At 51.5% G+C, this 13,781-nt stretch overlaps 5 protein-coding genes across 5 annotated transcripts; 3 read left to right on the forward strand and 2 right to left on the reverse strand.

The window, feature by feature from the left end:
• Positions 1-445: 445 nt before the first annotated feature.
• BDP55DRAFT_744816 (uncharacterized protein) lies at positions 446-1,535 on the forward strand (the record flags this gene model as incomplete). Its single annotated transcript, XM_060580524.1, has 4 exons — positions 446-861; positions 898-960; positions 997-1,427; positions 1,459-1,535. 4 exons carry the CDS (start codon positions 446-448, stop codon positions 1,533-1,535), a joined length of 987 nt encoding a protein of 328 aa, XP_060429196.1.
• A 585-nt stretch (positions 1,536-2,120) lies between these two features.
• BDP55DRAFT_664819 (uncharacterized protein) lies at positions 2,121-2,860 on the reverse strand. The gene has a single exon (XM_060574988.1). The coding sequence runs from the start codon at positions 2,753-2,755 to the stop codon at positions 2,273-2,275; it is 483 nt and encodes a 160-aa protein (XP_060429197.1). The 5' UTR covers positions 2,756-2,860; the 3' UTR covers positions 2,121-2,272.
• A 1,722-nt stretch (positions 2,861-4,582) lies between these two features.
• Positions 4,583-6,555, forward strand: BDP55DRAFT_664820 (uncharacterized protein). Its single transcript, XM_060574989.1, has one exon. It carries the CDS (start codon positions 4,923-4,925, stop codon positions 6,339-6,341), a length of 1,419 nt encoding a protein of 472 aa, XP_060429198.1. The 5' UTR covers positions 4,583-4,922; the 3' UTR covers positions 6,342-6,555.
• A 33-nt stretch (positions 6,556-6,588) lies between these two features.
• On the forward strand, positions 6,589-7,443 carry BDP55DRAFT_728977 (uncharacterized protein; the record flags this gene model as incomplete). Its single annotated transcript, XM_060579511.1, has 2 exons — positions 6,589-7,290; positions 7,342-7,443. The coding sequence occupies 2 exons, from the start codon at positions 6,589-6,591 to the stop codon at positions 7,441-7,443; spliced, it is 804 nt and encodes a 267-aa protein (XP_060429199.1).
• A 102-nt stretch (positions 7,444-7,545) lies between these two features.
• On the reverse strand, positions 7,546-11,727 carry BDP55DRAFT_694154 (family 18 glycosyl hydrolase; the record flags this gene model as incomplete). The annotated part of the gene is made up of 10 exons (XM_060577314.1): positions 7,546-8,697; positions 8,759-8,928; positions 8,994-9,600; positions 9,658-10,088; positions 10,150-10,263; positions 10,318-10,435; positions 10,496-10,905; positions 11,012-11,032; positions 11,069-11,278; positions 11,709-11,727. The coding sequence occupies 10 exons, from the start codon at positions 11,725-11,727 to the stop codon at positions 7,546-7,548; spliced, it is 3,252 nt and encodes a 1,083-aa protein (XP_060429200.1).
• Positions 11,728-13,781: the final 2,054 nt, after the last annotated feature.

Here is a 13,781-nt window from a genome sequence, read left to right on the forward strand (position 1 = left end):
TCATTGAAGTTGATTGAGGAGCATCTTTCTAGTGTGACCGCCAACCCGCATGCAGTAGACACTTCCCTTAACATGTATTACAGAATCCGTCGCGTAACGAAAAGCCCGTGGCCTAAACTTCGTAATGATGCGCCATCCTCTCTGAGGGACTATGGAAGGTCTTTCAGTGTGACCAATCCTCATGTACTCGAAGTCCATAGAACAGATGAAAGTTTGACGGGTGCATCCAAGATCAGAATTTATTGCAAGACTACAAGTCTTAAAGCTCCAACATCTTCCTACAGTATTTGAGCTCCATTGTTGCCGTCAAGTCTCAGGGCTTTTGGTACAACTCAATACCAACCTTCTAATCCTGACTTGATGCCCGAGGTTGCCGTTGATGGCACTGCTGACGACATGGGTGAACGGCCACCTGAGATTCACACTCAATTCTGTCGGCACCTTTATGCCTGCAGCGTTCGTCATCATAGAAGCCATCACTGAGAAACCCATCGCGGAAACTTGGGTGACCGTAGTGACGGGAGCTGGAGGCGATCTCAAGGATGCTGGTGGCGTTTTCCCCGATGTTGCCATTTGGGACGATAATGACAAGAGAATCGGGCGATACCGCACCAAGCTAGGTGACAAGATAGCCCAGAGCAGTGAGCGGACCGTCAAGATACCGAACAATGAGAATGACGGAACCATATCTGATCCTCAATACATCATGTTGAGCCACGGTACCGATGCGACCTGCATCGCCATGGTCCAAGTTTCCAATGGCCGGCTTGGCGCGACGGTCTACGGCGATACTGGATACATATGCGGCCAAGCCTGGTACCACAGCCAGAAGAAGTTCAAAGGAGACAATCTCATGTCCAAGTGCGTTTGGTTGGACTAGGACCACTTCCACCCAAGCTTGGACGCCAGAGCCATGAATTTTCACCTCAGAGACATGCTGCCTTCGCCTGACAAGTTGAAGTAATACAACAGCGAGCTGGCCTACATGTGTAAAAGCGCACCTCGTTACTCGTTCTGGAAGCACCTCATCCTAGACGGAGTCGTACTATTCTTCTACCCAGTTTTGAAGTACAACAAGGACTCTCTCAACCCGAAACCTGAGGGCACGAATGAAGATCCTATCGACGCCCTCAATCGGTTCAAGTACAATGATGGCGTGTTCGTTCAGCAAGGCGAATCCGAAAAGGAGTATCGAAGGAGAAGGAGAGCTCGTTCGACGCGCCCAAGCAAGAGACAAGGCTCAAATATGGATCCTGATCACCTGGACTTGATCGAGATACCGGTTCAGACTGCCCGGGAGATTTGCGAACACCCCAACTCGGTCGGGTACGACATTGTCTCGTTTGTGAACGGGAAATGCTGCGATCTGACAAAGAGGAGACTCTACGATCTTTGTGCAGGAACCATCATGGTCAACTGTTTTGAATGTCAACAGCACGACTATCATTGGGGCTCAAGGTCTTGTAGGGAGAAGGCAAGGCTTCGCCTCTGGGGCAAGCGCAAAGTCTTACAAGAAGAGGGCTTACTGGAAATAAAATTCTGGAATCTCTGAGCTCTGGATTAGAATGTAGAAAATTAGAGACCATTGAGGAAAATATAAGAAAGTGTCCGGTTGATGATAACTTACTGACTCATTTCACCAAAAATGCGTTCTTTTCTAATTTAACAGTACCGCACCCAGCAAAACATTTTCATTTCATGAATACCGCAAATTATACTTTCAATTTTGCCGTTTATCACTGAGTGCCCAATCAAGGGAAACCCGAAAGGTGCAGACCAGACTTGCGTACATAGAATAGAAGTACACCTGCTCCACTATCAGCCAAGGACTCGGAGTAAATCTATACATCCGCTGCTCTGCCGTCCTTCTATTCCCACCTTCCTTAACCGGTAGTCAAGCCGGTGCAGAGACCGAGACGTCCGCGACTTTCCCCACCCCTCGGCCCTCTCCGACGCTCCGTGGTGGACAAGAAACCTAGAGGATTGCATGTGACAAGTGATGTAAACACCTGTTTGATATTACTTGGCCCGCATGAATTGCGAAATTTTGGCTTACACACATGTAGAAGAGGAAAACTGAGGTCACGAGTGCTCAAGGAGGACCAAAGAGGTGTCGTGAACTTATGGATAGCGACTTGCCCCATTCAGGAGGCAGGGTATTCTTCGAGCACGAGCGATTCGTCTAGCTTCATCATAGCTGTAGGAGCCAAAAGTTGATGATTGTGCATTATCTATATGCCGACTGTCATGAATGCAGCAACTTCCACATGGTCTAAAACAACGCAATCGGATTTGTTGAGTTTGCAGTTCGCTGCTGCGCTACGTCCCAATGTTCCATGACGCAAGTTCCGTTGAATCTGAAAACATCCACCACGGCGAACGGCTGTCCTCCGCCCACAAGATCCATCCGGTAGTGAATAAATGCAATATTGTCTTGGAAGTTCTTGTTCATGATGGTGTAGTTGACCGTGTTCGGGGAAATGAAGGGTTCGAGGACCGCAAGAGAGTTCGCGCGGCCGGAGAGGGCGCCAGGGTTGTGCTGGATGTAGTCTTCGGCGACGTGGTTCAAGAGGGCCTTGGTCGCGTTTCGTTCTTCGTAGAAGGCTTGCATAAACTCTGCGAGAATGACCTTTTGCTGTTCGGGTGTTGCTGGTCGAGGAGGGCAATACGGCGCGGAGCCTTGACGCGGAGCAAGGGCACTTGTTGTCCAGGCCAGGGCGCTGACGCCGAAGGCGAGTAATGAGGATGTTCGCATTGTCTTGTGCTGTTGTCTGTTGTGATGTTTGACGTGATTTGTATGTCCGTGAGATAGCCGTAGGGAGGAACGATTTTGAGGGTGTCGATCAGAATGATCTTATAGACGAAGCGGATTGCAGTGGAAAGAAATGCCGATAATCAGATAGATTGAGTGGCTCTTGGTAGGAGAAATAGCCCGTTGCAACACTGATAGGAGTTCATCCAAACTGCGCCATGTGCCTCAATGCTAAGAAACTCTATTACTATAGACCCTTGTTCATCCCTGCTCGATACCATTGGCAATGACCAGAACCGGGAAGTCGCAGTCGGATTAGGGAATGACCAATGGTTTAGTGAGCGTTTTACTCATAATGTTTTGCTTGTAAAGCCGGCGGGATTCCTTGAATGTCGGAAACTCAGACAAGTGCTAATGAGAGGCGGGAGCCTGGAAGAACCTCGACTTCCCAATCGTAAGGATTGCGTTGCACTAATGTCCCGATCCTATACTTCAATCCTGCAAGATTGACTATTCGAACGATCTGAGGTGCAACAGACGAAGCATCAGCTCCATTCTGGAAGCTCTTAAACAATGGGGTCCCCTGGTGACGATCCTCAGCCCATCGGCACAGTGCCGAGCAAGGCCCGCGGTAGCGCATGGTTCCCAGGTTTCGGGAGTGGATACCGAAGCAAGTGTTCCTGGACTAAGTCATCTATATCTTTCCTGACAGCTGTTGACTAATCTTGGGTGATGACAAAAAGTGCGGGAAACTGGCATCAAATTGATTCCGATAGGCGGTGCTCGCACCTATATCGTGACCGTAGAAGAATCTTGGCCCAAGGTAAACAAAGCTGCCTGCATATGACACCAATGCAACTCAACGAGGTCTATCTGCATGAAGACCATCAGCACCGCCGTATATCTACACTCATTGTCGAATGGTATATGGTAAAGCCTAGAAGTAGGTTCCTGGAATTACTCCATGTCATGTGGCAGTTACTGTCAGTGTATCGGATTGTTTCGAGATGCCCTTGAACCCAAGGTATGACAAGTGACATGGGAGCCAACGCGCCTTTGACCCCAATTCCTGTGGGAGCGCCCGAGGCAAATAGCAGAATGCACAGCGTTGCCACGAGATTGAGGAAACCGGCTACGACCCGTATTGTCGTGAGGAATCTCTCAACCACTCTGCCGTTGTGATACGGACCAGCTTCGGGCCACGAGAGTCCCCACTTTGATTCTCCAGTCAGCATCGGGGTTCGCAACGTTGAACGAGGCCTGAGCACACCCATCGCCCGCATCTTGAAAGAACGGATCAGATGGAGGAAAGCAGAGACTTGCTCGGTTGCCTCCGGGTGGTTTTTATTTTATTTTTATTTTGACTTGATATCGTATCACCCTTTTGGCCATAACACAGCCTCTGGCCAAGGTACCTTGATGCCGCCTGGATATGTAAGAAACTTATGTCAAGATGTATCAGCCTCTCGACGTGACGATGTGTTTCTTCTGAGCCTTTGAGAAAGCTCCAACTCGAGCACATCTAAGCAACATAACCTCCAATCATGGCTTAGTACATTTGACACCCTTACGTATTGAACCATACTCAAGTATGAATGTGGAAAGACCCACCATGTTCCTGTTGGTTGCCGCGTAGCTTGTCGAGCAGATCGGAGCGCCTCTTCATTGGCTCATTCCGGAACGAACCACTGTCCTCTAATGATCTAGTTTCACAACATCTGTAGGACGAAAGGGATGAAATGCGACCATTTTTCTGTAGGGGGTGACATGTTGTGGACCACGCATGCTCTTAGCATTCCAACCAGATACCTCCTGGGAAAGCTCAATAGTGAGCAATGTTTCTGTCGCTTTGCTCATCGGAATATGCCCCGAAGAGCTATCAGGCCCCGAATCCCACAGTGTCCGAGCGTTCTGATTTAGCTTCCGCTTTGTGCTAAACTATTGATATGACGGCGGTGGGATCTACGACAGTGACAACTGAGCTAACCTTCTATTCTCATTTAAGCAAACGCGATAGTAAGTCACCACCAGACGCGTCTTGTGTAGCCATGAAAGGGGTGGCCTGCAACCCTGAAGCGATGCTCTGGAACGCAGCGTTGGCACACAAGGGATCAACCCTCCTTCGTGGGAAAACCCTCAAAACCTCACTCAAGATCCTTCGCCTTTCCCCATGGGTATCCGTTCTAGAGGCAGCTCCAGTCGCAGTCCTACCCACAAAAACCACATCATGAGCATCATCGGAGGGTACCCAGCACGGCGCTTCAGCCGCGCCAGACGCTTAATCAATGCGGCTGGAGTGAGCGTCTTTTTCCTGTTCCTGTGGATCTTCCGTGAACAGCTGGGTCTCGACCGTGTTGGCATAGATTCGAGCCTTCCGTGGATTCCGCGATTATCTCATCAGGGCATCTTTGACTTCGAGCCGATCAATTCGGACGTCATTCGAGCGGTTTGCGACAAGACGGAGTGGGATACGGGAAAGGCAATGCAGGTTGTGTTTACATGCGACAACAATATCGGCGGGATTGGGAATATCCGCAACTCGATCTTGAACTGCGTACGATACACGATGCTGGCCGGGGGCTCGTTGGTCATGCCGCGCATCTTCAAGCGCAGCGACTCGGACATCTCCCACATCTGGACGGGGCGGAGACAGGAGATGGAGTACCTCTTTGACAGGCAACACTTCATCGACTCGCTGCACCTCTCATGCCCCCAGCTGCGGCTCTACAACGACACCGACGAGGTCTACGAATCCCTTGGACCAGCACGAACATGGTCCCTCGGCCTCTTCCCGGAATCCCTTGTCGATGAGGAGCAAATCGCCAGCACGGGCATTGAGCATCCGGAAAAGTGGCAATCGCAGCTCCACCAGTGGCTCGAAGACATCAACAACACCACCGACACCGCGCCGACCGGGCGTCCCACGGAGGGCCCGATGATGGTGGACCTCGGCCGGTCATACCTCACTTACCCGACCAACAGCGACGGCGAGGTCTTCGCGACGACCTTTGGCACCATTCTCGAGTTCCGCGCGGACGTCCAGCAGCTCGCGACCGCCACGATCCTCAGCATCAACCGGCACTTCTTCGGCGCGCACCTGTTCACCGAGAAGGACGCGCTCGACAGCTGGAATCCGGTGGATCCGATGCGCCAGTGGACCGATTATAGCAAGCAGACGGACGCGTTCTTTGACCAGGCGAGTCGATGGGGCTTGTCAGTCATGTACGTCGCGTCCGGGAACGAGACGCAGGTGGCGACGCTCGAGGCGGACGCGGTGCCGCGCGGGGTGCGGGTCGTGACGAAGCATGACCTGCTGACGGGAAAGAATCGCAAGAGGCTAGATGCGTTGACATGGGATCAGAAAGGCATAATTGACTTCCTCGTCATGTTGGGAGCGGCTCAGTTCGGAGGCGTGGGACCTTCGAGCTTTGCGTGGAACGTAGCGCTGAAGAGGCATCTCTTTACCAAGGAGATTTCCAAGGAGAAGGACGCGTTCTTGAAGGGGCCGCAAATGTTCAGTGATGATCTGAGTCAGATTTATGGCGTGCCGGGGAAGTATCCCGAGTACGCGGCGTGTTTGTGGCCATAATACCGTTGCTGGTAAGGTATTAGTTGAAAGAAAGATGCTTCTTCGCGCTTGAATGAAGGTGTACTCTCACATTACCTAAGCATCGGCTTGCCTGTAGACAGGAGGCCTGGAAGAGACATTTTGATACTCACCCTGGAGGCTTACTAAGCTACTGGATGCGCGGGGTTCCCTGAGTGAGCAGAGACTCTTGGTTCTCCCCATCAACCTTTTGCGTCGCCCATCATCGGATGCCAAGACCAATGCCAAGATGGAGACTGTTCCGGACCCCCAAGATCTCCCACCCGACCCACGACTTCCGGGCCAACAGCCTCGATTCTCCCGCGACAACATCATCGCCTCTCTCACATCTTTCTACCGGAGTCTGCCGCATATCGACCCCTCTCTAGTTCGTCACGCGCCGTCGGGGGGTTGGCCAGAAATCACCCCGGAGGCGCTCGCGGCCACTGGGATGCGAAATTGTCACCGACGAGTCGTGGAATTAATCAGGCATCTGCCGTACATTGACGGCATTCCCCTTTGGATCACTCCGGAAACATTCCCCATCAACTACCGTACCGCCGTATCTTTGATACCAGCCGTTGGAGTGTTTAAGCCCAAATGGCTGCATGCTCTATCTCATGACCTTCAGTCGTTTGAGGGCTTTCCGCCTTGGGTGATCCCTCTCACTATGAGTGTAAACAGAGACGGTGACATATGGCTACTGGACACGATGGACGGCACAGTGACGAAGTATATCATCACGGGACCTGTGTATCCCGAGCCGGTGGGGCGATATGAAGAGGGCGATCCTCGGATATGGAGAGAGACATTGTGTGACGACATCACTCTTCCCCTGAAGGCGTGGCTGGAGGGGATACTCGACAAGTTCAAGGCGTTTAAGTACTTTGGCCTTCCCCGTCACGACGACCCAGGCGTCCTGTCGAAAGATCATTGGAGTGAGGAAACAAAAGTAAGCAGTGTTGTGCCTAGTCTGACCGGGACTGACTGACTTTTCTTCAAGGAACTTAAAGAGATTCTTGTCCAGAACGGATGGCCAGAAGACTACAACAGTGAGGAGGGCCGCAAGAAACTAGTGGAATGGGTGAAAAAGGCAGACATCTAGTGGAAGGATCAATCAAGCGGCACATGCACATCACAAGTAGAGGTAAGAATATCATCAGAGTTTGTGAGTTGTATTTGAATATACTGTTAAGATATGACCATATCAAATACCAGTATACATAGGAATATCAGAGTCGAACGACCGTCCAGGTTGACTCGGAGGAAGGGCTTGAACGACGCTGTGTTCATGGACCGGTGTTGGCTCAGGGGCCGGCGCTTCAGCAGGCGAGTTGGCCACCATCTCGGCCGTGTCTCTGAACCTTCTGGCCACATCTTTCAGCTTCTCAATCTCTCGCGAGCAATTGCTATTCGTGCACTCATCGAAGCCGAGGTGATCGCGCAGCTCCTCTGGCGTTGCCACCCGTGTGGAGTTGACACCCTCCACCACCAAGCCTGCTGGCTCGACCCAACGCTTCTGCGCAGGACCATTGGGCCACGTGTCTCTCAGGTCTGCTTCCTCCTGGTGACTATCAAAGTAGACATCCTCATTGAGGAGAGCGTAGCCGGGGTGCTTTACTCCGTTGATCGTCGGTACACAGATATTGTCCGCGATACCGTAATCGTCAGAGTCATCAGGGAGGCCGTCAAAGTCGAGTTCCCAGACGAGACGTGAGAGTGCCACCTTGGTCAGATGCCACTCGATGGGGACTCGGGCATCTGGGTTGATGACGGTGACGGTAGTGTCTAAATCAGTGGCCACAGGTGGTTGTCGGCATTTGTCAAAGATCTTTCCGGCTTCCCGGTTGTCGACGAGGTCGAGATAACGAACCATCTGACCATCTACCGAAGGTGGCTTCGCACTAAGGAATCTCCGTACCTCCGTGTCACCATCCTTGATCATAGAAGTGAGTAAGCTGTACCCATCGTTCACAGGTGCCATGACCGCTGGCGGGTATTCGTCTGGAGAGCATCCGTTAGGCGCATTGATGACGGGATCCCAGAGTGCCGTCGACCGCTGTCGATTAAAGGTTCCCGTGATGGGGCGTTTCTTATCGTCGACCTTGCGGTAAGGGCAAGTGATGGTCTTGTACTTGGGGTAGTTATCCACGATGGACTTGTAGTTCTTACAAGCCTCCGGATAGACACCGTTACCACCGGCGCAAGGAATCTTGTAGCCGTTGCCTGGAAGCCTGCTGGTCGATACTACGATTTCACTAGTTCGATGCGAAGTCATGTAGCGCTTTTGTCTTTTGCAAGGTCTCCCGTCATCTGCTCGCTTGACGTTGGAAGGACATGAAGAGGTTTTTGCCGATGACTTGTGGATGTCAGCACTTGGCCAAGTGTAAAGCCCAGAAAAAGGTGGAAAAGAAACTTACATGGCTAGACTTTGGCGGCCGTGACACTGTCTTGGACGGCTTGTCGAACGAAACGGAGTGTTCCTTGCCGAAAACCTTGAACACAGCTTTGCCCTCTTTCTCGATGCCATCAGTGCAAAGTTGAATCAGGGCTGGCGTCGCAGCAATCTCAGCGATATCCAGGATTTCGCCTAAACTCATTAGCATAGAACATTCAAGAGCGATTTGAAGAAGTTATAGAAGTCGCTTAACGTACCAATAATCGGGATGGCGGCTTCGATCAACTCCAGGGGTGCCAAGAGAGCAGGAATGGCGAGTCGACAGAAAGCCTTGGCTGCAATGTCGAGAGCTGCTTGTTCAGCCGCCTCCTCGGCCAGCTCCTCGGCCTTTTCTTTAGCCTCCTCCTCTAGCTCTTCTTTCGTCGGAGCTGATTCGAAGCCCTTACAGCAGTAACTTTGGATACCCCCAGTGCATGTCTGGTCGCCGTTCTTGCTGTGGTTATTCGTATCCTGTAGGACCTCAGTCTCCTCGTCATCGCAGCCACTCATGCACGATAGACCTAGACCGCGGTAGCCACGCCACTTGCAAGTGCCCATCGTTGTGCCATCATCGCAGCAGAGGGTGCGATACTTGTTCTTATCGCAGCGATCACTGGTTGAGAGCATACCAGGCTGTCCATTCATCTGAGTGACTGGATTAGTGCCCTTCTTGCAGCTCGCTCCGCAATCTGTCGTGTAGCATGAGACTCCGGCTGCAAGTCCTTGAGCCATTTCTTGGGCATCCTCTTGCTGACCAGTCGTGACTCCGGATGCGGGAGCCAGGCCGTTGTCCTCTCCCTGGTCTCTTTGATCCATGGCCCAGACCTGAATCACTGAATCAGCTTGAAAACTATATGAGATAGACACAGAAGCTACACTCACCATCGTGCCTCCCAAGCAGTGGGAGTTGGCAAACTTGCGCTTCTGCTCAAAGGTGTCGTCGTCGTCGTACGAGACCCACTGGTTGTCATCCCAGGTAATCCACTTCACCATGGCGTCCTTGTCCCACACGGGCTTGACGCCGTTGTAGTCAATGACCGAGTTGATCTCTTGCAGAGTCAAGATGCCCGATGCGTTAGAACACTGCCCTGCCAAGGCACCGCCTGAAAATTGGCAAACGCCATTAGGTTTGTTGCAAGAGGGGTCAGAGAGTGTGAAGCTGCGTCCGTACCACCCAAGGCCCAGAATGACCTTGGCAGGCTTAACGCCAGCTCTCCACAAGAGATCGAGACCCATATCGATCTCAGTAACATTGGTATGGGGTGCAAGGTAAGGCCCGACAAACTTGGACGCAGCGTCCCAAGTTCCGTGCACTTCCAAGTGTTGTTAGTCTAGGGGTTCGTGGTGTTGTAATGGTACTTGGGCGAGACTCACAGTCGTAGGCCATGAAGTTGAACCAATCGATATCTGCCGCAATCGATGCAAGATCAAAATGCTGAAGATACCAATATGACGTCGGCAGCGTCATTGAAATTCCGTAGCGGGAGCCTGGCGCGGGTTAATCAAGCCGAATTATCATGAGATAATATGAAAAGAACTTACCAAAAGCAGCCCTGAGCTCCTTGGTAAGCAGAGCATAGTTCTTCTTGTCTGCTGTGACGCCGCCTCTGTCGTCGGCTTGAGGGTACTCCCAATCAAGATCAACGCCGTCGAAGCCATACTATAAGTCGATCATTGTTAGCTTAAGGCAAGAAATAAGGATTGCTGAAGGTATACTTACGTGCTCCATGAAGTCAATCAGACCAGAAATGAACTTTTGCCTGTTTCCAGACGTGCTCGTCATGTCGCTGAAGGCTGTCCTAGTAGCTCCTGGATCAGTGAAAGACCAGCCGCCAACGGAGATCCAGGCTTCTAGCCCGGCGTTGTTCTTCTTGAGTGCTGTGAAGCGGCTGTAAAGTTTCCCAGTCTCGGTGTCCATGGGAGCAATCTGGAAAGTCTGCGGGTCGAAGAATGCAAAAGCAAAGTTGATGTGAGAAAATCCGTTCAGGTTGAGATCCTCCGGCGACACTGCTTGGCAAGTGCGGGTGTTTGACCATCCTTCGTAGTAACCAATTGTGCGCTTGGAGACAGAATTGCCTGAACAGGATGGTCTTGTCACATTGCCGCAACCGCCAAAATCTTTTTGGCAGCCTTTACCGCAGAAATCACTTGTGGAACCGCAGAACCTGGTGCATATTTGATCAGCAAATGCATGACTGACATGGAGTAGTGAAGATTCATCAACTCTACCACTCACCCGAACTCAGAACAGCAGACACTCAAAGGGCATTCCTGAGCGCCTACTTTGCCGTACTGGCCACATTGAGCTTTGGCATCACAGTTCGACGTGCAGTTGCCCTTGCCGCACTCTGTTGGAGAGTAGCCGCAAAGCCCATTGGTACCACAGCAAGCCGCATTCTCACATGGAGTGTCTGCGTTGCATGTGCCAGTCGGAAGGGCTCGTCCGGTAAGAAGGTGGTCAAGAGAAGGAATGACAAAAGGAGTGATAGGCGCGACGTGGTTGCTAGAGTCTAAAGGAACGGCTGAGATGAGGAAAGGAATGGCTGCCACGAAGGCGTAAAGAAGAATGAGTGGAAACATCCCCGTGGCCTTGGACGACTCTTTGGAGTCTAAAATGATGCGTAACTCAGTAGCGAAAGAGTTTCAAGAGCAAAACGGCAGCCCCCCAGACACAAATATGGCAATTGCATCAAATGCAGTACCCAGCTCTTCAAGATCGAGAACCGGCGTGTGGCTCACCAACAGGCAAGGAAAGCGTGCTCGCTTGCTCACTCCTGATCCAGCCAGGACTGCAGGGGTTGTGGTTGCATTTCGACTCGGGTCATTTGATGCAGAGTGAGATTGAGCTGATGCTATGGATACATGTAGCGTCGGATGTAGCCTTGTCCAGATGGACGTACCCAGAGCAGACTATAGATTATCAAACAAGTCACCCTTGAACACCCTCAACATGTGGATCGAGACTTTGATGATTAGACGGTCTCGGCGGCTTTGACTGGTTTGGCAGAAGTTCCTCGTCAGCCTGACCTGTATTGATATAAAATGACCCTCTTTTGACTAAATCAGCATCTCACTTGCTTCCGAAGCCATCCCAAATTCAATAACAACGGCCGCAGGGAGTAAGCAGGTCGGTTGCATAGAGCTGGCGATGTGACCCTTCAAAGCCTTGTTGGGCGGAGAATCTCATCTAACCCCCGGCCCCTGTCACAAAAAAGCTTACCTGGACTTGGCTACTCTTGGCCATTCTTGGCTCGCCTCGGCACGAAATTGCCGCTGACATGAACCACTTTTTGAGTCCAGATGACTGCTGTGCCGCAGGCTACAGCACGGCTTCGGCCCGTCGTGCTTACTTGGAGGCAAGACAGATTGAGACAACTCCTTTTCCTTGCAGTCTGAACTAGCAACCAGACCTATCAAACGGCGCCGCAGCTCGCGTAAAGGAAGAAAGATGCGATTACCGACTCATTTGCGGGAAACCCGACTCCGGCAAGGATTTCAACCCTGCAGAAAGCACTTCCGTCGCGTGCACTTCTTCAATCCCCTCGGCTTCGATATCATATGGCTAGGGTAAAGCGTTCCTTGCAGGCCCCATACTTCGAAGCTGCAGCCTAATGCAACTTCACTTAGAGGTTTGGGATCATTGTTGTCAGACCAATTTCCGCTCCATTAGTGCCGATTCTGATGCCGACAACATCGAAGAGAGAACAGAGCCAGATAATCATCTATCAATGTCTTTCTCTCCCGGTAAATGAGTTCAAGGTCCATATACCCAAGGCTTCGCTCATGAGATGAGCCGCAGTACCAATCCTGTGCCTGTCCATTCCTTACCAGCATAGAGCCCGCCGCTCTAGGCAATTTTTATCGTCATGGAGAGTCACTCATTCTGGGTTCTGTTCGTTGCGCTTAGTTTTCTTCAAACATGTCACTCATTCAATCTTTACCCAGCCATCAATGGTGATAAGCTCGCCAAGTCACTGAACGTCACATCAGACTGCATTGCAGCATTGTCAGCGCCTTAGCCTCAAAATATCGTTTGGGTTACCTGTGCTGATCAATGAGATAGAAACCAAACTATTCCAGAATGTGACCAGACGTTACTGCAGATGACGATGAACCTGGAGAACTACTGGTGGACCGATGACAACCTCACGGCTGTCTGCGACTCAGGCTGTGCCGAAGCCGTTGGATCGTGGAACTACAATGTCTCTGACCCCTGCTTTGAGCAGACTTTCACAGCATATGGAAAGCTTGTACCCATTTGGACGGTCACTGAGCGTGTTGTTGACAATCTCATCTTCGCCTGTTTGCCATCTCGGTTCGTATCATTGCCCGGGGCTATCTCTACGGAATCATGCTAATATTTCATAGATCCGACAACTACACGTACTGCCTCACAGAATCTCAGGAGTGGATCGGGGCCGATGTGCTGCGGGTTGACTGTGATGCCAATCCCTCAGATCCCACTTGCGGCGGCAACTCCACGGACATCCCCGAGGCAAACGTTCGTCTAGCCAACCTTTATGAAGACGATATTGTGAGTTGGTCTCTAGGTCTATCGATTACACCGCACTAACACGTCACTCAGTTGTGCAATGATTGCTTCATCAATCAGCTTTACACTCGCCTCTCGTCCATCTTCCTGCCGGACACCGACTACTCGGAGTATCTCGCAGACCAAATTTATGATATCCAAGATGTCTGCAACAAAACTATTCCCGACTTTACTATTGCACTCCCTTGGGATTATGAGACTGCAGCGCCCCTATCTTCCGTAAACGTGGGATCTTCGACGACTGCCGTGGTCACTGCCACCAGTTCCACGGCCGCTGCCACGACGACGTGCGCAGGTCAGACGCTTGGTTCTGCTGCGTCAAAGAGGGATAATGCGTTGGACTGGGTCAAAAGATCTACATCCGGGGTGGAGCCTAGGGCATTGTCATGCGATGACTTGTCCTCTCAGTACGGCGTGAACACCGGCACACTTCAGTGGCTCACCAACAGTGATA

This window comes from Colletotrichum godetiae (genome assembly GCF_030913485.1).
Source record: "Colletotrichum godetiae strain CBS 193.32 chromosome Unknown BDP55scaffold_22, whole genome shotgun sequence".
Classification (NCBI taxonomy): Eukaryota; Fungi; Ascomycota; class Sordariomycetes; order Glomerellales; family Glomerellaceae; genus Colletotrichum; species Colletotrichum godetiae.